Genomic DNA, 25,344 nt, shown 5'->3' on the forward strand with positions numbered 1-25,344 from the left:
AAAAACAGGAAAATAAATGTTTAAAAAATAATAATAATAAATTCTGTGTTACTGATCAATTAAAATGTGTCCGTAGCACGAAAGAAAAGGTTCCTTAATGTCTGGTCAAAGTCATATTCACTACTTTTACTAATGTTGCCTTCACAAGCTCCTCGGAAATATTGTATAAACCGAATTAAGATGGATAGATAAATAGCTTATTGTTGTGAATTGAGCAGTGCTGGCGTTACAAGCAAATGAACGGCCCTCCATAGTTGTGACAACGAGTGGGAAATTGGGAAGTTTCGATGATACCCAAGTTGCTGAGTTGTGACGTTTACGTGACGTTTCAGAGCAGCAGAAAAGGTGAAAAGCATGAAAACTGTCAACAACTGACAATAAAGAATTATTTCGTTATTTTGTTCCGAGTAGTTATCATTTACTTTAACAAGCTATTAACACTGATTACATTATTTTATGACACGAGTTGCTGACTTGATGTCATAAATGCATAAACATGCAAGGGACAGGGATACTTTCTTTTTTTAAATCTCCAGAAAATCTGTGGAGGAGTCATTAGAATTTTGTGTCCCCAAATTCGGTGTATGCTTGTCATCAAATTGCATAACAAGAATCAAACCGAGCTTTTCACATTTTCGACATGCTGGTCTCAAGCACTTAATTTGAGTGGTACAATGAATATTGTCTTCCCTCAGACATCCAATTTCATGGTTGTTTTCCAGACTTTCTTACCGACTGCCTTCCCCGTCTGGACCACACTGCGACTGGTGGTCATCATGGCGTTTCCAATCTTCTTCCCTCTTTCACTGTTCTGCACCGAGCTGCAGTGGACATAAAGAAGAGGAGAAAACAAAAAGGTTCATGTATGCATGCACTGCCCTCTGAACCCCGTCCCTGGTATGACCTATAATACATCCATGGGTATGACATTGTAGGAATTTTTCCACCTTTCTCGGAAACAAACTACACAAAAGTGCTGTTGCTAAATGTTGCAGCAACCTGTTAGAGGGGGTTATGTAACGGCAGAGGCTGAGCAGCAGTCACAGGTGGTGTATCTGATGGTCAGAGCTGACCTGAGAGCGGAAACAAGCAAGGCTACATTTCACAACAAATGCATGGCTAAATGCAGCTTTATCTGAGCACCGGCCGCCTGGTGCGAGTCCAACCTTTGACATGGATCCTCACCGACCTGGCACTCAGCAGGAATCTCGCTCCTGCATCATCTGGCCAAACAGCAGCGTGGTTAAAAAGAGGATGTGGATACGTGTCAGCAGCTGCCATCTGTGCCTTCACGCCCTCTGATGAGCCAATTGTTTAATCTGAAAATAAACCTGGTCGCTTTGAATTTTACTACTCTGCTGCTGCATGAAGGAGCTGGTGAAGAGTTTTATGAGGTCACAGTGACCTTGACCTTTGCACTCCAAAATCTAATCAGTTCATCATTTAGTCCAAGTGGATGTTTGTGCCAAATTTGAAGAAATTCCCTCAAAGTGATCCTGAGATATCGTGTTTACGAGAATAAGATGCAATGCAGTCACACTGACCTTGACCTTTGACCACTAAAATCTAATCAGTTCATCATTAAGTCCAAGCGAATTTTTGTTCGTAATATCAAGAAATTCCCTTAAGAGGTTCACACGGATGCACAGGCCAGACGGACAGACAACCCGAAAGACATAATTAAAAAAATATGAGCAACTTGTTCATGAAATTACCAGAAATTAGTATATTATATATAAATATATATTGAAAATTATTTTACCCAATTATTGCATTTTTAAGCCCTTTTCATGTCATTTCCATTTTTTAATTTTTGTTTTATTTCTTTTTCTTTTACTTCACTTTTTTTTTATTTTGATACTTTTTAGGTCATTTCTTCTGAAGTTTCTCATTGCCCTTTACCTACATTTTAGAAGGACACAAAGCCCGCTTTCTCAGGTCTCAAAGTGTTGATTAATTTAAGTCTTCTTTTAAAAGAAACTATATATTTGGTGGCATTGAGATACAAATAAAACAAGAAGCCTTTACAACCTATGGATGAAGAGTTTCAGACAGAAAGAATGCAGATTTCAGCTTTAAAATATTGTTGCCTCCTTCCTAATTATTAAAGGATGGAAGTAAATAAAAGCACCTGTCAGATATGTGATTCAGAGTTCATGTAAAAGACACCTTCAGGTTGTAAAGTCTGTGTATGAAACCCGAATCCAAGGAGAAAGTGAGACAGGTGTATAAATGCTGTCAGTCCTCCACACACACAGATCCCGTGTTAATCAGCCCACGGCTTCAACATGACACCGTGTGCTCCGTGCACAACGAGCCCGGCCGAGCGTGGACTGGCACCGCGGCCCACTGCCTCTGTGGCGTCTCAGGGAGTCAGACGGACATCCTACGGCGCCGTCAACTCATCTGGACGCCAAGTGGGATCCACCAAACAAGCTGTGGTTGCTAGGTGCTTGTTGCTAGGGATCAGTGGTCCAGCTCCATGGCTGCACGTCCACCAGGAATCTGCCCTCGCTGTGCCAACTTCTTTTTGTGTTTATTTTCAAAATAAAGGACATGCTTTTTGTGCATTCCCAGCAGTGTGGAGAGACTTAGTTTGTTTTTGTTTTTTACTTTAGAGCCATGTGGTGTTTAAGTGTATTTATTCTGCTGGTGTTAATTTAGTTTGGAGGAAAAGGTGACAATCCCACTGAATCAGTGTAGATTGTGACTGTAATATTTTTTTGACTATGATTTTTTCAAAGTCTGCAAATACTGGCCTTTTAATATGATGGCATTATTGATCAATGCAACTACAGCTGTGATTAATTTTCTACATAATACAGTTCTCTGGTTTTCATCAAATATTAGTCATGTAAATTGTCTGAGGTTAAAAATGTTTTATATCTTGTTTTTATTTATTCTTCTTTTATTTTTCTTGTCTTATTCAACACTTTTGGTTAAAAAAACAAGCAGAATTGACTTTTTAGCAGGTAAAGAAATGGGTGTGCCCATTTTGGTGCCTGTTTTCTGTGTTTCTGTGTGTGTGCTTCGTGTGTGACGCCTTCCCCTCCTCCTCACAGTGCAGAGTGATTGAACACACCTGTGATTGAGCACACCTGCACTCAATCTGCTCATCAGGAGCCAACACGGACTGAAGAAGCGAAATGTCTGTGTGGGTGCTTTTATTGCCTAAATAATGTACATTAATCACAGCTTTTGTTATACACTTAATACATTCGTCTTTTTACTTTTTCCCTGATTTTTTAAATTCACTGTGACTCCCCTCATCATCTGAGCCTGACTGGGAAACATAACAATTCTTCCTTCCATTCCCTCTTTCTTTCTTTCTTTAATCTTTCCATCACTCTTTCTGTGTGTCCTATTTTTATTTCCTTTCATCCTTCTGGTCTGCTTTTCTGTTTGTCCTTTGATTTCTTCCATCTGTTTCTTCTTTCCCTTCATCAATTCTCCCTTCCATCAATCCATTCTTTATTTTCTTCTCTTTCCTTATTTGCCTCTTTTCCATCTTTTCTTTACTTTTTCCTTCTTTCTTTTTACTTTTCCTTCCTTCCATCCTTGTTTCCTGCCTCTCTACTGTCTGCCCTTGTTTTCTTTCCTCCTTTGTTTATGTATATTTTATAATAATATGTATTATAATTTTAGTAATTTTACTTCAAGACAAATTTCTTAACTTCAATTAAGTTTATGGTTAAAACATCCAGAATGGGCCTTCAACTTCTACTCCAGATCTTTGTGCTTCCAAATATCTCTAAATTCAATGTAAAATGTGTATAAATTTATGTAAAACACATCTACAGTTATGATTTTAATGTCTTGCTCAGTATACTGTAAGTGTGACATACTCTCGCATGGAAAAATGTTAATAACTTTGAAGCCACTGAGGGTAAATTTGGGCGGAAGAATGGAAACACTGTGGTAAAATGATCATATTTAACTTTTTTTCAGATGCCACCCAGTCTCCAAAAAAGCTTGCAACAATCTCCTGGTAACAGAAAACAGTATTTCCCCTGAGCTACTGTGTACACTGCTGGCTGGGAGAGGACACGCTGACTCTCCGTCTCGCTGGCTGACCCAAATAAACAGCTCCTTATGCGGCTACAATAAAGAAAGCTCCTCTAACAGCGAGCGTCCGCCTGCAGCCGCGCAGCTCGTCACATGACTCTTGTTTTCTGAGAGCATCTCTGCCACCGGCTGCTCTTTGTCCGACGCCGATGACGAGGAAACATGAAAAGGGTCGGCTGTGTTTATCCCCCCTGAGTGCTTCCATAATACACATGCAACACAGCACATTCACAAGGAAGCCCAGCGTAGTTTTTCTTTTTTCCTGGTGGAGTATAAATAGAGGGGAGGTGGCAGGGCGGTGCACTGGGACAAAGAGTGATGAGCTGCGCAAAGCGGATGGAGTCAACTTTCCTCTTTCACTTTCTCAACCGACGTCCTGACCAGATGTGAACAAAGTATTAAAATCCCTCAATTAAGTACAAATACTAATACCACCCTGTGAAAATACTCATACAAGTGCAAGCCCTGCATTGGAATTGTACTGAAGTAAAGGTAAGTAAAATCAGGAAAATGTACTATGAAAAATAAAACTACCCAATGCAGGAAAATCTTCAAAAAACAAACTAGAACACACCAAAAAACTTGTTTAAAAAAAGACAAACCCCCCAAATTATTTTTTTTTAAATACCCAAAATTTAAAAATTAAAAGAAAATAGAAAAAAACACTCAAAACTCCCAAAAAGTCAATTGAAATAATTGAAAATTGAAATAACACCCACAAAACTCAAAATTATATATATATAAATTATATATACATATATATATATATATATAAAAACTGTTCTTATTAATATTTATGCAATATTAATTTGTGAAGAAACTAAAGCTGTCAGATAAATGTACTGAAGTAAAAAAGTACAATAAGTATAAAGTAATATTAAAATAAAATACTCAAGTAAAGTACCAGTGCCTCAAATTCGGACCTAAGTACAGTACTTGAGTAAATGTACTTAGTTACATTCCACCACTGGTCCTGACAAGTGAGAAACATCAGACCAGTCCCGGCTGTCCCACTAACCCCAGTTTCCCCCTCAGCCTGCAGGAAAACAGCCACATGTTTACGTCTGTTTTCTTACTCATTGACGTCTTTTCTGGCTAATAACTACAGAGAACAACACTGAGGAGGCAGAGAAACCCTAAACTCCGGCTGTTTCAACATTGATAAGTTATTGTTGAATTCAGCCCACAAATATGTTCTTTAAGTTTTTCCCAGTTTAGATTTTTGTCCAGTCTCTTATTTTGGAGTGACCGGGTCAGAGCTGCCTGCTCTGTGCTGTGTTCACGGAGCAGGAAGGGGGTGAAGGGCCACGGCTGGCTCTCTCTGCACTATAAAACTCTGGATGAAGCCGGTATGGCGGCGGCGGTGGTGGTGGGGGGGTGATGAGGAGGGGGTGTGCAGGCAGGAAGTTTGGCACTCGGCCAATCGGAGTCTTCTCAGGAATAAACACATCTCATTTCCTGCCTCAGCTTTGTGTTGGAGCGCGGCTCTGAAACAGGAGGGGATTCAGCCGCTCTGGAAAAGTGTGTGTGTGTGTGTGTGTGTGTGTGTGAGAAGTTTTCCTACACGTGTTCTCGAAGCAGAGACGACAGATAAACAGCTCAGTCTCTGCCGCGACCTTGGACATCAGAGAGTGTTTATTGACTGTCAGAAGCTTCGGATCTCGCACACGACATCTTTTAAAGGATGTCGAAATCCTCCTCCAAGATCCGGACAAAAACAAATAAAGACAGTTGTCGAACCCAAGAGAAAGCCTAATCAATAACGAAGATGCATCATTCATTAAAACTCTAGAAATCCCAAAGGAGGAATGGCCCTTCCCCTAATTTAAGAGTTTAAGAATTAACATACGTTACCCCAACTTTGAGCTCTCTATTATGAATGATGCTCCAATCCATGAGATTTACTGATAATGTGCAAAGCCATGGATGAACGCCCCAATTTAAAAAAACACCCCAAACCGCAAAATTATTATTATTTTTTTTTTTAAAAAGAGCAAAGCCATGGATGAAAGCCCCAGTTTGAAAAACACCCCAAACCTCAAAATTATATAAAAAATCAAAATCACCCCCAGAGGCAGCACTCTGTGTACTCAGCATCATGGCACTAAAATTAAAAAAAAATAATAAAAAGAAATAAAAATAAGAAGAATATGGCTAAGATAAAACAGTCCGGTGATAGTGCTGAACGGTGTCGCTGTGAAATGACCTGGTTGTCATTATGTTGTACACCAAAAAGTAAATTTTAAACAATAATGTGAATAGCTACATTAAAAAACTGGATCTAATTTCCAGTTTCTTCCTGATTCTTATGATTTTTTTTAATATGCTTTTTTTTTATATTTACCTATTTTCCTTACGCTCGAGGGCGGTGGGGACTAAAATCGGACAATGAGACGATGCCATGGACTCTTTTGCAAGACATTTCTGCAAAAGCTGCATCTGTGAACACAGTGACTGCGCTGAACTTGTTAAAAAATAATAACATTGATCATAAATGTTTGGTATTTTCAAATCTGCTTGCAAAAATAAAAGCCATCACAAGGCGCTGGTAACTTCTTGAATCCCGACAATACAGGAGTGGATAGATATAAACAGTGAATGATATTTATGTCGTGAAAAAGATTACTTTTTCTTTTATATTCAGAAAAATATGTTCATTGGACTCTGAAACATGTGAAATAAGTAAGAGCTTTACAGAAAATTTGAACCTCAGGTGAAATTAAACTGTGTCCGTCTTCATGTTTCATAACTGCTGTCCAAGACGCATCAACCATCAGTCTCAAAAGCATTATGTCTTTTTTTTCTTTTCTTCCTTTTCGAATTTAAACGTCGCACAGATAAAGTATACTAAACCCAGTTTTAGGTTTCCTCCACAGTTTATTCGTGAGTGTGTTTGTTTACTGAGGATTTACGACAAAGTTCACTGCGGTCATGTCACCAAACACCCGGAGGTAAAGCGAGAGCTCAGAGAGTCGCAGCCAAGCAGATCTGCAGAGCTCTCATCATAAAGCTAAGTTAGGGACGGAGACTCACTCAGCTGTGTGTGTGTGTGTGTGTGTGTGTGTGTGTGTGTGTGTGTGTGTGTGTGTGTGTGTGTGTGTGTGTGTGTGTGTGTGTGTGTGTGTGTGTGTGTGTGTTGGGGGCATTTTCTGACGTGTAACACTAGGAGCAGCGCTCCAGCTGTGGATGGAGTCACTTTTCATCCACACTTCCTGGAATGAAACCGGATCCGAGGCCGAAGAAGTCTCCAGCTCCGTTTTTGAGAATGAAACTCGCTCATAATTAATGACTCGAGCTGATACGAGACCCCCGTCCTACACCCACCACCCCCCACCGGGGAGCTGCTATGTCCACCCACAAACACGGCGTGAAGTAACACACTGCCTGCTGCTCTCTGTAACACACTGCAGTCAGCGCTGGATGTTTAACAGCTTTCTGGTAATTTAATCATTCGTGGTCTAAAAGACAAGAAAGCATAGCATTCCTAAAAACATAAAAACCATTTATTTATGCTCCTGCTCACAACAGGTGGTTAAAAGACATTTTACTGTCCATTATTCTCATTATTTGATTTCATTTTAACATTTTTTTTACTTTTATATAATTTATTGATTTATTTCTCATATGAATTATTATTTTATGAGGTTTTATTTTCAGTTTTTCAAACTTTCTCTAGCACATTGTGCTTCTAGACAGGATGAAATGTGCTATATTAATAAAGTTTTATTTGCTTGCTTTAATTTTAAGTATTTTTTGTTTGTTTTTGCTTTTTATTTTGAAGCACATTGAGTTTAAACTTGCCATATGCTATTTAAACAAACTTGCATTAACTTGTGAGCAAAAATTGGGCAAAATTCTTTTAAATTGCTTAATAAAATTAAAATTTACAGCTGAAACCCTAATTGGATTTATCATAAATTTAAAGATTTTACAGTACATGTAAAAACATTTTTTTAAGGACTAGGATGCTGAAATAAAGTGAATCCACTTTGTGTTTATCTGCTTAACCTGTCTCATGTCACGTCTTTGCAGGGTAATCTCGTCACCACATGAGGGCAGCATCATGCATGTTTTGATAAACCAGCTGAGCTGCAGCAGAAAATATGACACTGTGAAATTTAAAAGAAAATAATTAGGTCACATCTCTGCTGCTGAGTCTGCACTGCAGCTAAATTATCAGTTTTATATGTTGTTTCTGACGTTCTGTGTGTTAAAGCTGTTTCATGCTGCTGAGTGTAATCAAAGGTTTCCACAGCAGTGAATGATGAAGCTGCGTGTGTTGTAATGTGCATAACAGCAGAGGAAAGAATGAGTGTAAAAACACAGCAGAGGAATGGGAGAGTACTCACTGTGAGAGTCGTAGTTTCACATCAGTTACACTGTACTGGCCCTGGAACGGGTGTCTACAACCGAAAAGAAAAGAAATATATTATCATTTTTAGGTCACAGTTGGGAAAAAATGCTTGTCAATCAGACCACTACAGTGCAAATTTTAACAGTAATAAAATCACAATGTGGGCAATGTAAACACTTTTGGCAAATGCATAACTTGTTTCCAGCAATTTAGTGCATCTTTAGTTATTATTTTTTTGGGGAAAGGAGTTTCTGTTTGATTGTGCTGATGTTTTGATGTTATAAATAGTATTCTATACACAGTTTGTGTATGCTACTTATATTCTCAGATTTTCTTCTGTCTGTTGTTTTTCAATGTAAAACACTTTGAGTTTATGTGTCATGAAATGTGCTATATAAATAAAACTGCCATATAGCACCTTGCATACATACAGGCAGTGCTTCACATTGCAAAAAAAGTCACAAATTAATTACATTTTGTGAGACTAAAAATTACAAAAACGCTACAATTAAAAAAAAAGTTAAAAAGCAGTCAATAAAAGTCAATAGGAAAAAATGAAATACAATAAACACCAGGGATAAATAATAATAAAATAAAAAAATGTAAAAAAAAAAAAAAATTTAAAAAAAGATTAAAACTTATAAACTAAGGTTGTAAAATCAAACCATATTAAAAGCAAAATTAAAAAGATGGGTCAATAGTTTCCTTGTAAAAATATAAAGAGAGTTTGCCATTTTAATATCCAGAGTCAGTAAATCTCACAGTTAAGACGTATAAAAGCAGAAAGCACTTTTATGTGGTACTTTCATGTGACAGAAAAGCAGTGAAAGACCTTATTGATCCGGCAGGAACATAAAATAATATAAAATCTCTGATGTGTGGAGGAGCAATGTCATTTAAAGCATTATAAACACGTAAAAATCATTTTAAAATCAATTCTTAAAGGAACAGATCGCAGTGCAGCATCTAAAGCGGTGGGATGAAGTATGTCATAAAGATGTGATATTTTCCAGATGGATGCCAATATGTCCACTTACCCCGGAGTGATGGCCGCCATGGCGGGGTGCTTGTTGCTGTACCACACCCGGTAGTTGTGTGTGATCCTCCAGGCTGCAATGAAAGGAGCGCCGAAATCAGCCAGCAGCCGCTCGTTATCTGAACGGAGACGACACGAGAAACAAAAGAGACGCTGGGAGTCAGCGATTAACAGCATAACTGGATTTACTGTCATTTTCTTCTGCAAAGTGGATTAAGTGTGATGATCCGTGTTTGTGTGTGTGTGTGTGTGTGTGTGTGTGTGTGTGTATGATGCAATGATTACAGCTGCCATCATAATGCCTCTGAAGATGAGTCATTAGTATCAATAACTCGTCATAAATTGAATGAAGACGATAGTAAGCTACATATTAATCAAAACTAAATCAAAGATTTTCTGAAGCTTGAAAATAAAATTAAAACTGATTAAACATTAGGAAACAAAGACGGTCTGTCAGTCTGTCTCTATCGAAATAAAAATATTTCATCAATAAAAATTTGTATGTCAGCTTGTTTAAATGTAGCTGTAACACATTTGTTTTGCCCAAATTAAAGTGAATTTATCTGTGGGTCCCAGTAAAAAATGTTTTTTTACAAAAATCACCACAACTGAGCACAAGATTTTAGAGTTATGGGCGCTGCTATTTTTCACTATAGCTTTCTTTAACCCTTTGAAACCTGGCTTGACATCACTTTTCTTGTGCTTTGTTCTGACATCTTTTACAAGCTGTTTAACCCTTCAAATCTTAAACAGAAAAAGTCTCAGCTGTTAAAGTAAAATATTGTGTGCGGTGTTTTAAATGACATGAAGTCATACTGGATTAATTAAGAGTGAACATCAAACGAGTCTGTATTTAAACACTGTGATATTTCATTAAGATCAAATGTACTTAAAGACTTTTTTATAGCCCGCAGGTACTTTGGATTAAACTAATTAATACGTAATTAAGTAAAATAAACCCTTAATGAAGAAGTGAGAGAGAAACGCGATGAATGATGAAGGCATCGTCCCACCTTGCTGTAATGTCGAGGACAGTAAGGAGTGGAGGTAGAGGGTGAACTGGGCTCTGATCCACTCGTCTCCGCCCTCCCAGCCCGTCCCGTCCAAGAAAACGTCGTCGCGGTTCTCCGTCACGTGTTTCACCAGGTAGTCGGCGAAACGCAGGTCCGCCGTCGTCAGATTCAGGATCTTCCGAAGCTCTGGGTCCTGGATGTGGATGAGAGCTTCTTCCACCTAAAACAAAAATCACACAATTTTATTTAATATATGATATTTTTATAGCAATTTTAGTAATAGCACTTTTGTTTAGTGGATTTTTTTTCAACCTTGAAACAGCACAAAAAATAAAAATAATGTTGTATATATAGTATACAGAAATATACTATATACAGTATAAAGAAAATGATTACATTTTTGTCAGCAAAAAAACAATAGTGAGACTATGTAAATGAAGTGGCATTTAAAGAACTAAAATTCTGTAAATCATTTCATATTTGGTAGTTGTCATTAGGAGCGATATTGGAGAGATTTAACTCAGTAAAAGTGGAATATATTATTGAAATTTTTAATGCGTTTTTTAACCCAGACTTTCTATCAGAACAACCTTTTTTAAGTGAGGCACAATCATTAAAAATATACTTTACTGTTACATTATGAGCCCACAATATTTAATTTTTTCAATAAATTATATTATTTTTTCCATGCAGGACTCACCTCGACGATGGCATCACTGAGGTGCCTTTGCTGGCGGAAGAGGATGTTGGTCGCCCCGGCAACGAAGCCTCTCACCGTCACGTCAGACAGGAGGTGGTGCTGCTGCAGGGCCATGTAGGGCAGACACAGGTAACCCTGGCAACAGGAGGCAAAGGTCACTGTGTGTTTGACCGTCACACACTGAGTGTTGGATCTGAGTTAATATCCTGCTGCGAGCGTGATTTAATAGGTTATTTATAAACTAATATTGATCTTTTATCAGCTCAGAAAGTGTGAGGAAACCATGCATAATGAACTCTCTGCCATTTGAAATATGTCTTAAATTTCTAACATATGGAAAAATTAACCTTGTGTTGAGCTGGAGATCATTTCCTCATTCAGTTCTGCATCTTCAGACATACAGTATATCTCCCACACTTAAAACATTCGGCAGCAGCACAGACAAACTGGTGTACAACAGATGCAAATGTTTAAGTGCAGAAGCAGATGACATATTTTTCATTATTGGCCTTGGAAATACAAAAAAGTGCAAAATGTGTAGTTTTGGGGCCCAGGAAGTACTGTTAAGTACATACAAGTGAGTGTTTCCACACGTCCATCTGCAAACAGACTGTTTGATTGTTTTCATACCAAAATCTAAAAAGTAAACAAAAGTGTTACCTTGGTGAAGATGGGGAGCGGCAGGCCGTACTGATCCTCCTCCAGCCCTGACACCAGACCCTGGACGACGCCTCCCTGACCGCTGGCGGACTGCGGCTGCACAGTGATGGGCGTCCCCGGCTTAGAGTCGAATGCGTCCAGCAGCTCCGGCTCCTTCCCCTCTTCTGCCTCTTTGGGACTGTCTTCCAACACGCTGGGGTCCAGAGTCTCCCAGTCGCTCTCTGAGGACTCTGGGGAGGTGCGTGACGGCGGCTTCAGGAGGTGGTTGTCCCCCTCTGTGCTGTTCCCGGAGGACAGGGACTCTGCGGCGGGCTGGACGGTCTCCTCTGTGGTGGTGGCGATGTCGGTGACGGACACGGAGACGAACTCCTCGGCTCCTGAGACGCTCTCCAACAGAGTCACGTCCTCTGACAGGCTGCTCTTCGGCCTGTAGTGGGACGAGTCCACGAGGCCGTGCTCGATCATTCCTGCGCAAATCAGATCAAACGAAAACGGAAAAACCACTTTACTTAATTTCAGTCCGCTTATTCACTTATTACCTAGTTCTGTGGTCGACTAGATTTCTTTTGACATGTTGCAGGTTTTTACACTTCCTACATGTCCTGATTTTTCCAGCTAGACTGACTTAAAGAAGAAAAAACTAATTCTTATTTTTATGAATAAAAATGTAACTGATAAACAAGAAAATATATTAGTGACATTTGTTTATTTGCTTTTATGAGTGCTGCGTTTCTATTACTTCAAATGTTGTTACCTTTTTCTAAAATGTTATGTCATGGCTTTGCTTTGCATTTAAGATGATTTGCATTTTTTATTTTTTTATGAGAATTTATATTTTCATTACTTTAAATTTGCCTGGAATTGTATTTAATCAGATTTATTATTGATACGATAATGATTTGATAATTTTCAAGTTAACATATTTTTGTATGGCTGTAGTTTTACAGATTCCCACACATTATTACCAATGAATTTCCAAAACATTTCCTAATAGTTTTTAGTTTCCATGACTTTCTTTAAGTAGTTTAAAGTGGCTATGTCTAAATAGCGGTATTGTGAGGCTAGGTGTTGTCTGTAAATAAGAAATCTTTGTGTTTATGTCTTTTATCCTCAGGTTTTCCATCTGTGCACATGCATTTTAAACACCTGAGCATTATCCTTAGAAAGGTCTTATTAATGTGCAAAAGGAGAGGAAATCTTTTGGAGCTGCTGACCTGGAAACAGAGATAAAACTGTCATCAGAGCTCCGACTAGTCTGTTGACAGGAGACACGTAGAACAGGACCTGCAAACACAATAAATAAATGAACACATAAATCTAAACATACATACAGTGAAGAGTCATTTTCAAAGGTTCTGCACTGCTTCATTAAAAATGAAAATGTTGTAGTAAATTGTACCTTTTTCTCCAGCAGAATAAGCTTGAAGAGGATGAGAACCTACGAAGGTAAAATTAAAATATTACACGGCTATGGGACTACAAAACGACACATTTTAAACATTATAATTCAATGTCTTATTCTCTACCTTGTGTCGAAAGTGCAGTATTAAATCTCTTGGTGATAAACCTGATGAGAGGAAACAAATGAACAAATTTACAGCATACACATACAAATGCATGTGACCATTCGGAGTATGTTTTCCTAATATTTTCTAAGATTAAGATGCATGAAAGTGGAATTAAGTGCACTGTTATTTGCAGTATGCATCTTGTGCTGCCAGCTGTGACATGTAACGGTGCTGCATGTCTGAAATGTTTGCAGTGTGACTCACCCAGATAAACTTGTGATCCCTCCAGAGCCGAGCCCCTCAGAGAGCCGTTCATGTGGTCGTACAGTTCCTGCAGAGTCGGAGGAGGAAGCAGGAAGGTAAGTGGAGGCGATAAAAGAAAAGTAAAACATTAACTGAACAGGTTTCAGTCTCACCTGTAAAATAGAGATCTGTGAGAAGTCTTTTTCCTCGAAGTAGGCGTGTGTGATGAGCTGGAGTTTAGCTTGAAGCAGACCGTAGAGAGGCTGGAGAGCAAGACAAACACTGTCAGCTGCAGACCAGGTGTCAAAAAAGCAATCACAACTCTTGTTTTTCCCAAAAATAATCATTTTTTCAGCAGCAAATGACTGGTCCTTCTAATGCAGTGATACTCTATTGAGGGCCATGGGCCAAATCTGGCCCCTGATAGGGTGTAAGGTGGCCCCCAATAAAAATAAAATGGTTCACACTGGGAATTGTTTTTGTACTTTTAGTATACATAAGGTGCCAGAGTGCATAAAACAGCAAAATAGAGTTTGTTTATCAAAAAAAGTGCCAGTGTGGGATCCCTGTCCCCCAATAGAGGTCCTTGCTAAGACCCTAATGTCCTAAAATCCTAGAAATGTTCTGAAATCCCAGAAACATCCTAAAATCCTACAAACGTCCTACAATTCTAGAAACTTCCAAAGTCCTGGAAATGATCTGAAATCCTCAAAATGTCCAAGACACATGCTAAAATCCAAGAAACATCCTAAAATCCTACAAACCTCCTATAATCCTAGAAACTTCCTAAAATCCACAAAACATCCTAAAATCCTTCAAATGTTCTACAATCCTTTAAACTTCCTCGAATCCTAGAAATGTCCTAAAATCAAAGAAACAATCTAAAATTCTAGAAATGTCCTAAAATCTAATAAACATCCTTGAATCTGAGACATTGCTTAAAATCAAATAAATGTCCTAAAGTCCTAGAAATGTCCTAAAGTCGTAGAAATGTCTGGTGCTGCTCTGACTGGCCCCTGGCATCCTGTCATTTTGGAAAAAATGCCCCCCAGGCAAAGCAAGTTGAGCATCCGTAAAGCTATTGTCTTCGGTTTTGTCCTCATTTAACCTCTCTTAGAGAGTGTGCATTGGAAGATAGCTGACCAGCGTTTTCTCTGACATTTGCTGCATGCCTAAAATGTGTTTGTTTACATTATGAAAGCGTCCTTCCCACCCAAACCTCAAAACAGTGCCAACCAGAAAATAGCAGCGATGAGAAAGTTTCTAAGAGGATCAGCAGAGCAGCTGGACCCACATCAAAGCTTCAGCCAGCCCGAATCCTCCTGCAGCTTTCTGCACGCTGACACCAGCAGCACAGCACGGCGACTGGTCTGATGATCAAATAGCTTCAGAAATCCCATTTTTAGGCCCGTTATTTTCATGGTCAATTAAAGGAATACTTCACCCACAAAATGACCATTTGTATATGAGTTAGTCAGTTTATATGATAACATTGTGAGAGCGATGCTTGTGCACACAGATCTGCAAAAACAACTGAAAACGCTGGAATAAATGTGACGCACAGCTGAAACTCATCATAACACGTGGTTAATGTAAGTTTAAGCCACAAACGACATAACATGATGTAAATATATCACGAATGTCACGTCAGTGTGCGATAACGGCACTTAAATTGCATAAAGTTACATTAAAAACGATAACGTGGGACATGAACTGTGATCTCCAGGATGAAAGTCCGGTTTTGTTTGACCCTTTCACCTCCCCTCCCTCTCGCCCTACGCAGACTTTTTGACATTTTATTAAAGCATCAGTTGCTCTCAGCATCAAATATTGCTGCAGATGAGTTTACGTTGGCGTTGAAAGCCCGGTGCGTCTCATAAAGGCGTGAAAGGACACTTTTGGCGATGATATGACGCTAAAATGAAAGCTCTGATCCGGTGTCATAAACGAGTCTGTAGTGTCATTATGAATCTACCTACATCGTTAAAAGCTTTTAAACCTCTGTAGGAACCACGAAAAACAAAATGAACTTCTGGGACCCTTCGTGTTGATTTTTTATCACATCCTCTCTTCTGAATCTTCCTCCTCGTTACACTTTTTACATAATCACGGTGATGTCAGAGGGTTCACTCTGAGACTATTAGAGACAGCAGCATCATCCTGAGACTGACTCACCACTCGACTGAGGACGCAGACGCTCTTCTGCACCGTCTCCCTGGTGACGTCAGCCTGTCGGACCTTCAGGGCCTGCAGATGGATTAAAGACATTAAAACATATAAAAATGAGACCACAAAGCGAACGCCGCGAGGCGTGTGACGAATCGCTCTGCAGCCGACCTCGTGAAAAACTGATGTCATGAGACTGAAAAGGAAACGTGAGCCGTTTCCTTTTATTTCCTGCTGATCAAATAAAGAACACAGAAGAAGAAGAAGAAGCTCTGTGAGTGTGTGTGAATATGGCCAAAAGTATGTGGACAGCTGAATATACACCTGATACACTCGTGTGATTGTACTACATACCACTCAATAATTCACATAGATGCATCATACACCATATATAAGTTAAGAGAAGTAAGTTTTATTTTTTGTTTGTTCCAGTTGTTTATCAATTTAACGTTAGTTTTATTATGTACTTACTGCTAAAATATTTTTAAAAATAAATTCTTAATTCTTAAAAAAAAAGTATTGAAAATAAAACATACATATACAATACTTTTAAAGTAGTTCTAAAAACCAAATAAAATAATAAAGAAATATAGAAAAAAATATACGTTTATGTATACACACTCACACACACACACATATTAATGTTTTAAACATACTTTGTGAATAAACATGATTTAAATAATGTTTCTTTCCTTTTTTTTACTCCTTCACCTTTTTAAAGTTTGGGCTTGTGTCACTTTTTTGAATACTTTTACTTTTAGCACTTTGAGTATATTATATGTGATTCATGCTTATGTATCTTTACTCGAGACACTTTTTTTTTATTTACCACTTTTCCTTGTATCAAAGTATTTCTGGACTGTAGTTTTGTTACTGTAACTTAAAAAGTAAAATATCTGAGTATTTTTCCTGCCACTGGTTCATACTTTTGGCCATAAAGTATATATATTAACTTAGGTAGATAACAAATTTAACGCTTCATCGCTGTGTAAGAATAAAGAAAATAAAAGTATATGACTGACCTTTGCTTCTATTTGGCGATAGCAGGAAACTCCGTAGACACACTTCATGTCCTCGTTGAGGGGCGGCAGGTGAAAATACACAGTGTCTGCAAAACAACACCATCAGCCACATTAACAAACATCATTCATTCTTTTAAAGATTCATCAGAAACACTCATCTTCGTGACTGAAGCATCTTTCAGCCAAAAGAAATGACAGATTACGTGTCTGAGATTATCAGAAAAGGATTTATTGCCCACTAGGTTTTTACTTAAACCGAACTGTCTTTAGTTTTTGGTGCACGCATTAAAAATATAATAAACATATAAGAGGAATAATAATATAAAGAGTAATAAAATAAGACAATTACTGCAACACTCAAGAACTTAAATACAGAATAGAAAAAATTACAATTAATATGTATAATGTGCAGGATTCACACGGCAGAATAATCGATACACGCACCTCCACATTTCCGACGTTTAGTCGACAAATGACAGAGAAGGTAAATGATTGTTATTGCCAGTTTTTGCCATTCTTATTGATTGTCATGTTTGCTATATGTCACACTAAAGGTCGACGCTGTTGTGTTTAACGTCATTCCTGTAACACCCCTCTTGATTCTGCAATGCCAGGATGCTGTCTAAAATCACACACTGGAGCAGCATGATGCCGCCGCCGTTTAGCTCTACGTTAAAATTAAAAGGAGGCATTAAATGGGGACTTTAAGCAGCTCTATAGTGAATCTGTGAGTAAAAAGGGGCTCTTGACTTTTGACCTATAAAAAGCAAAATTTAATCAGTTCATTGTTGAGTCCAAGTAAATGTTTGTGCCAGATTTGAAGAAATTTTCGCAAGTCGTTCTTCAGAAATAACGTACACGAGAATGAAGCACACAACCCGAAAACATAATGCCTGTGACCACGACTATCGTCAGCACGGCGACATAAAAAAATAATGCTGTAGTGCTGTAGAGAGATTGCAAGATTGTACATTTTGGTGGAAAACAAATAAAATATCTTGTTAGTAAACGTATGTGGAATAAAAAAATCCATCTGAAACTTCATGTGCTATGATTTGAAAAACAGTCTGCAAAGTGTGGTTGTTTAAGCCCCTGGATTAAAGTATGGAGTGATATCAATTTTTCATTATTTTCACAGCCCAGTTATATCAAACTATACCATCTCATCACAGATCGCCTGCAGCCAGTTTAGCAGAGAAAAGCAGCTCTTGCAGAAACATTGGCAGAGAAAGGAAGCAGTGGAGTGAAATGCCACGACTCTCAGCCTTCATCCATCTGAGGAGAGCGGCGTTTTATAATGTGGTTTCTAAAGATCTCTGGATGAGACGACAGCAGAGCCACAAAGGTTAGACCGCGGACGTCACAGATTAAGCTGAGGCAGGGGTCCTCTGACGGGGCATCTGGACTGAAGCCACAGCTGCACGACGCCAGAAACAGTTTACACTCAAATGTACAGAATAAAAACTGATTCTGCTTCCTGAAAGCTGCTTCTAAAATGTGCATGAACTGACGACGAGTCTGCAGAGTTTGCTTCTATCAAATATTTATTTCAGGTTGATTTGTTCCCAAGATGAATGCAAGATAAATCTGAGAGGCTGCATGATTTTTAAAAATAGAGACGTGCATATTGGCTTTTTTAACTGAACGAAACGGAAAGTTGAGACAAATGAAAAAGGGTGAAACAAGCCAGACTGACTGTTCATCTTTAGCAGTTTTCCTCTGTGAGCGACAGCCAGTTATTTCAGAGTGACTGCTGTTTTTACGAGCCGCAGTGCAGAGGGAGTCGCTCTCATCGCTGTTTTTTTAATCAGCTGACAGTCTGCAGGAGCGGCAGAAACAAAGCACACAAAAGGCATGACAAGGATCGAAGATTTATCTACATTTAGAAATGTGAAAATCTGCATAAAAGATATCTGCAGGAGGGATCCAGAGAGGCTGATTCTGAGCTCGAGCTTTAAGATTTTCTCTAGTTTTTTCTTCTTCATTCAGGCCGAAATAAACGTCTTGAAAACAAATATTTTCCACTTTTAAGTTGCACAAACAGCGAGCAAAAGCACCCTCATCCTGCAGCAATAACAAAAATATCTATTTCACATTGATTCGTTCCCAAAATGTTGCAAGATCAGCTGCATGATTTTTTGTTTTTAAATAGGAAGCAGAAAAATATAGTTGATTTGCATATTTTTAGTCTTCATCTTTTCTTTTATCTTGTGGTTTAATAGATACTTTCACCCTTTTGAGCCCCTAAAAATGCATTTAAATTATGAATAACTGTTTGGTTAACTTGGTCACAACTATAAACTAAACAAAGAAAAAAATTAATTAATCAAAAAATGTTTTAAATTTTTTCAATTTAAAAAAACTGCTGAAAAATTAAGCATGCATGGAAACACGGGACACAAACACACAGCAGGGATCAAAGATTTGTTTACATCTAGAAATGTGAGAATCTGCATAAAAGATCTGCAGGAGGGATCTGGAGGGGCTGATTCTGAGCTGAAGATTTAAGATTTTCTCTGTTTTTTGTCTTCGTTCAGGCTGATAGATGCATCTTCTTCTTTGCTTATTCTTGCAACATGAGAACCAACATTTTCCACTTCTTAGTCAGACAAACAGCGAGACAAAGCTCTCCGTCCCGTAACAACAACAGCGTTTGATTGGTGCTGAACTTTGACTCAGTTCCTCCTGTTTGCAGGACAGTGTGAGCGGCAGCAGAGAAACCACAGGACCGTCACATGACAGCAGCCACAACACACGGGACGCATGGGACACACACACACACGCACACACGCATGCACACACACGCACACACACGCACGCACACACACACGCACGCACGCACACACACACACACACAGACGCAGCTCCAGTCGGCTCACTGTCACTCAGTCCTGCTCTCTCTTTACAGCACGGACACTGTTTCACCTCTCAGAAAGAGACACCTGCTTTCACAAAATCAAACACTCAGTTTCATCCGTTCACTGTCAGCTGCCGTCTGAGGATCGAAAAACACTTTCTGACTCCGTTTCCACCTTAAAAATGTTCCAAAACTGATTCAAAGTGGATTTTTTCCACCAAACAGATGCAGAAAACTTTGAGATTCATATATAATTTCCACCTGGATGAGTTCTCCCTCACGATGACACATAATCCAGAACCATCAGTTTGAGAAAGAGATTCATTAATTTAAAGATTAAGATGCAAATAAAGCCGCAACTAACGATTGTTTTCATTTTTCCGTAATCATTTGGTCCATAAATATATTAAAAAATGCCTCACATTCTTTAAAAACAAGGTCACATATTCACATTTCTCTGACCATCAGTCCAAAACCATAAAAGAGACAATAAAGCTGTAATTATTCACACATTATTCACACATTTCAGGACCAGAATGCAATATTACTGATCATAAAATATTAGGTTTCCATCAGTAAACTTAAATATTTAAATAAGATTAATGCATTAATAATAGAAAAGCTTTATTTATTTAAACATATATAGAAAAAATAAAAAATCTATTCATTCAGCCTTTAGAGGCTGCCGACTTTATAGAGCAAACCGAACCATTTAAAACAGAAACACGGTCGTACCTTCCTGGTAGTTGTGCGCTCCGTCAGGAAGAGCCAGGAAAGGGAGGTACTTCCACTCCTCCGGCAGCACGTTACTGTCGTGACCCTCATCAGGCATCAGCGGCGGGTACGAGAACTCAACCTGAGGGCCGAGGACAAAATCAGGGTCTCCGCAGGTTTCAACAAGTTAAAGTCAAGACGTTTTAAGACCATCATGAATGCAATTTATTCACATCCATAAATATGAAGGAAACCCAGAATTATTTACAAAAGCTATCAGCTGTGATTAACGATAATCATTATCGGTTCTACGGTTGTTCACTTTTGTAGTTTTATTTCAGCGCAATCAAAACATTTCTTTTTTATCACTTTAGTTTTTTTTTTTACAAAAGTCAACCAGCTTGCAATACGATTGATTTATGAAAGAAAAACAAACAAAAAAAAACAGACAAAAAAACAAAAATCAAATCAAAACATTTCTTAAAATTAAAGTCAGACTGAACTTTGTAACTTTATAAAAGTAACATTTGTCTATTTTTATTTAAGAGCTGGCAAAATTGTATTTAAGACTTTAAGACAATTTAAGGTCTAAAATGGAGATTTGGGGCCTTTTTAGACTTTTTGGGACTTTTTAAGACTCCACGGACACACTGTTAAACGGTCTGACTATATTCATTTTTTAAATTTTTTTATTTTCTTTCTTTCTTGTGCTCTTTTTATTCTTTTTCTATTGGAGCCATTTCCTTATTTTTTTCTATTGTGTCTGCATTACCTGTACTTCTTATTTTTTAAAATATTTTTAATTCTTCACATACTTTATTCCACGTCCAGGATTTCAGGATATTTCTATGAGTTTAAGCATTTTTCAGGATTTTAGAGCCTTTCTAGGATTTCAGGACATTAGTGATTTTCAGATGCAGCATTTCTTTCCCACAGCCTCAGAAAACTTGAACTTCCACATCACAGATTAAAGTTTCACTGCCTGTTTCTTGTGATTATGAAGCTTCATGTACATTCAGACAAATTCATACATTTATTTTCTGTTTTATGTACTTCATCATGTTTCCACTGAGCTGTCAGTGCTGCAGCTCTCCCACAGAGCCCGGCCTCCTGCAAAATTAACCCGAAACCAGCTGATCCTGAACCACACACACACACACACACACACACACACACACACACACACACACACACACACACACACACAGAGGAGCAATGATTCACTGCTTCAGGCTGAAGGCGCTGACTCTGGAGAAGTGATGCTCTCAACAAAAAACACGCAGGTCCAGCGGTCAAATATCACTCAGTACATTTATCAACTGCCTGTCTTCGTGGTGTCCTGCTGTCTTCGTGGTGTCCTGCTGTCTTCGTGGTGTCCTGCTGTCTTCGTGGTGTCCTGCTGTCTTTATTATGTTAATTTAATCATTTTACAGGTTTCAAAACATCTCGCCAAACGACCACAGCTGGAACTTAGCCAGATGGCACATTTACAGAGATGCTGATTAATGTATGTCGTCCTTATAAATAAAATAAATTCAAAGGAAATACTGAACTCAAGTGCACATTTGAGGTACTTAAACTTTACTTGAGTTTGTTCCATTTCATGCATATTTATACTTCGACTCCACTACATCTCAGAGGTGCATATTTTACTTTTTACTGCACTTCATTTGCGTAACAGCTTTATTTACTTTACAGATCACAGTTCTGGATTTTGTTGAGGACTGCAAATACTGAGTACTTCTGTCCTTCATGTCCTGAAATACAGGAAATGTCCTAAAATACTAGAAATGTCCTGATACCTGGAAAACTCCTAAAACTGTGGAAACACCCTAAAATCATAGAAATGTCCTAAAATCTTGGAAACATCCTGAAAATCCTGGAAAACTCCTAAAACTGTGGAAACGTCCTCAAATCCTGAAAACGTCCTTAAATCCTAGAAATGTCCTAAAAATCTACAAATTCAAAAATCGCGTGTCAAGTTTTGAATAGTACTAGAGGAATGAACTGTCGGATGTCGGTGTCGACTTTGTAAATTGTGTTTATCATAAAAAGCTACGTCAGGAACAAAATCCGAAAGAAAACATCTTTTTTAAATATTTTTTAAAGTTTTCTTTAATTTTTTCAGGAGCTTCCTGCCGGGTGGCAGGTGAGTATAATTGGGAGTTCGGGGGGTAAAGAGACGCTGACGGAGAGCGAGACAGACGCATTAAAGAGCCAAGAACCTGATCTGATACCCTGCAGGAGATCTCTGACCCCGATCAGATAACCTCCTGCAGCAGAGCCAACCGGCCCGAAACAAAGAGCGCGCTCTGTCCGCTTCGTCGGGCCTCGTTTTGACTCCACACTGAAAATGTGTGTTTGTGTGTGTGTTTGTGTGTGTGTTTGTGTGTGTGTGTGCTGCAGCAGCTGCTTCTCTGTGGAGGTTAACAGACAGCTGACAGATGGGGGGCAGCAGCAGACCACAGCGGGCTCAGTGTCTGCTCGACAGGCCGCCGGCTCGCTCTGTAAATTTAATGAATTTCACAAAGCAACAGGTGATAATTCGAAGACGCCTTACACTGAGCAGCTCTCACACACGTCAGGAGGCGACATGAAACGTACTTTTCTGTCTGAATTAAACGCACAAACTCACACTGAAGTCTTCCCTCTCATCACCTTTGACCTGATGGAGGTTCATGTAACTGTGTATTTTTCTGCAGGTTTTCTTTTATTTTCTGCGTTCAGGACGTTTACGGGCTCAGCTGAGGTCGAGACTGAAGGTGCAAGACTTTAAGCATCATCAGCGCCGCCAAAAACGACCAACGAGAATCAGTCTGGAGGCTTTTTGTTTTTTATTATAATATTAAGCACTTCACTCACTTTGTTATTTTATATCAGTATGAAAAACATGCAACTCTTTAACTTTTTAACAACATTTTTCTCCCTTCCTGTCTGCACGTGTCTGTTGACGAGTTTCTGCATGAAAACGTAACCTGAAAGGGATCAAAAGAGCTGAACTGACGTGAATTAGGTTGTAAAAACATAAAGACATCATCATATTTTGGCTGTAAATACTGTTTTGTTTTGTTTTTACTGTTTTTATTATAGCCGAGTGATATAACTCTAAAAAAAAACAAATCATTTACTTTTTTAACTAGTGGACATGCAGGGACACGCTATTTTTAATATTTTAGGACATTTTAAAGATTTTAGGATGTTTCTTGGATTTGGGGCCATTTCTCAGATTTTAGGACATTTTTGGTATTGTGGGACCTTTTCAGGATTTTAGGACGTTACATGGATTTTAGGTAGTTTCTAGGATTTTAAGGACATTTCTACAATTTTAGGGGGTTGCAGATTTTAGGACTATCCTGACGCTGCTTGTTGCACTCTGGCACCTTATGTATACTAACAGTACAAAAACAGTTCCCAGTGTGAATCATTTTATAGTTATTGTGAATTTAAAAATATTTTTTGGGGGGCCACAGGCACGCTATCAGGGGCCAGATATGGGCCGTGCGCCCAGAGTTGATCATCAGTGTTTTAAGATGTTAAATGTTGAGTCATTAAGTTTGTCAGGAAGCAGAAAATATTACTGTTCTTGCACAACAAGACGAGTCGATCACAATAGGGATGTGTGTTTTCAATTTTTATTAATCTGCGGATTATTTTCTGAATTGCACACACAAAACCCTGACAGGAAGCTTCAAAAAGTGTATTTTTACTTTGGTTTTGAATGCATGACTTTAGCTTTTAGTGAAATATTTTAAACTTTTGTACTGCTTTTGTATTTAGTTGGTGTGAATACTTCTTTCACCTCTGTAAATCTCTTTGAAAGGTAGATTAAAGACAGAGAGCAAAGACAAACAGTGCATCCAGGAGAGAAAGCTGCAGCCTGCAGAGGAAACACAGAGCTGCTGCTGAATACACTGAACTGGAAAGATGTTGGCAGCAGAGCTCGTGTTATATAACTCAGAGAGCCCAGAGCAAACAGCTGATGTCAACTACAACCTCTCTGTCTCTTCAGTGAAAAACCTACATGTGAGTCACCGTCATTAACCTGCAGAGCACAGAGGCGCAGACACGGAGCTGCATTATCGATCCGTGCACAGAGAAACAGTAAATGTGCCTTTATTATGAATGCATCAGGAAGTTAGCTGTTAGCTTAGCACTGTGAGCAGGGGTTCACCTACCTGACAGCCCTTTTTGTGGTGAAATCCGACCACCACGATGTGCAGCACCGGGCCCTTCACATCGTCCCTGCCGAGAGGCTCCATGTGTCCCCGGGGGTTCAGTCCGTCCTGAGTCGGTGATCTCCGGTGTCGGATGTAAACACGGAGCTGATTTTCTCCCCCGAAGCAGACAGACAGGCGGACAGCAACACAACACAAGAGACACAGGACAGGATTTTCTCTTCCGCTTCGTCTCAGTGTGACAGAGGAGGGCGGAGCGAGAGGAGTCACTGCAGCGCGCTTCCGCCTTCGTCAGCTTTTGGCCACTCGTGGAGGAAACGTACAAATACTACAGTGTAAAAATACAGTGCTTGTTTGTTCTTGTGTCATAATGATTTTAAATAAATAATTACAAGGGTTTTTAATATAGTTTTCTGAACTTTTTTTCCCTTAAAAACAAAAAAAACCACATCTAATAATCCACCTTTTACATTTATCTTGTTTTGCAATTTCGTAGTTTCATTTCTTCCCAAGTTATTATGTATTATTATTATTATTTATTTATTTATCTATTTATGTATTTATATTTGTTGCCAAGATGCAACTTGAGTTTTGTTTTTTTTTTTTTGAAAGATCTCAATCTTGTGTGTGAAAGGCATCTGAATGCACAAAAAAACTGATGTCGATGCTGGTATTTACACACACACACACACACACACAGAAACACACAGAAACACACACACACACACACACACACTTATATATATGTGTGTGTGTGTGTGTGTGTGTGTGTGTGTGTGTAAATACCAGCATCGACATCAGTTTTTTTTCAATGTGTGTGTCTATATATAT

At 38.7% G+C, this 25,344-nt stretch overlaps 1 protein-coding gene across 1 annotated transcript in view; it reads right to left on the reverse strand.

Moving 5' to 3' along the window:
* Positions 1–24,739, reverse strand: part of avl9 (AVL9 cell migration associated) — a 28,774-nt gene extending 4,035 nt beyond the window's left edge. The window contains exons 1-15 of the mRNA XM_042510348.2: positions 24,514–24,739; positions 20,360–20,480; positions 16,768–16,853; positions 15,755–15,826; positions 13,753–13,842; positions 13,601–13,667; positions 13,355–13,395; positions 13,228–13,266; positions 13,043–13,112; positions 11,829–12,295; positions 11,169–11,303; positions 10,469–10,688; positions 9,457–9,574; positions 8,415–8,468; positions 733–821 (exon numbers count right to left, since the gene is read on the reverse strand). Coding sequence (XP_042366282.2) covers positions 733–821; positions 8,415–8,468; positions 9,457–9,574; positions 10,469–10,688; positions 11,169–11,303; positions 11,829–12,295; positions 13,043–13,112; positions 13,228–13,266; positions 13,355–13,395; positions 13,601–13,667; positions 13,753–13,842; positions 15,755–15,826; positions 16,768–16,853; positions 20,360–20,480; positions 24,514–24,597 — 1,753 coding nt within the window. The 5' untranslated portion in view covers positions 24,598–24,739. The remainder of the gene's footprint in view (positions 1–732; positions 822–8,414; positions 8,469–9,456; positions 9,575–10,468; positions 10,689–11,168; positions 11,304–11,828; positions 12,296–13,042; positions 13,113–13,227; positions 13,267–13,354; positions 13,396–13,600; positions 13,668–13,752; positions 13,843–15,754; positions 15,827–16,767; positions 16,854–20,359; positions 20,481–24,513) is intronic.
* Positions 24,740–25,344: the final 605 nt, after the last annotated feature.

The sequence above is a fragment of the Plectropomus leopardus genome, chromosome 21 (genome assembly GCF_026936395.1).
Source record: "Plectropomus leopardus strain MGB_pleo_1.0 chromosome 21, ASM2693639v1, whole genome shotgun sequence".
NCBI classification, from domain to species: Eukaryota; Metazoa; Chordata; class Actinopteri; order Perciformes; family Serranidae; genus Plectropomus; species Plectropomus leopardus.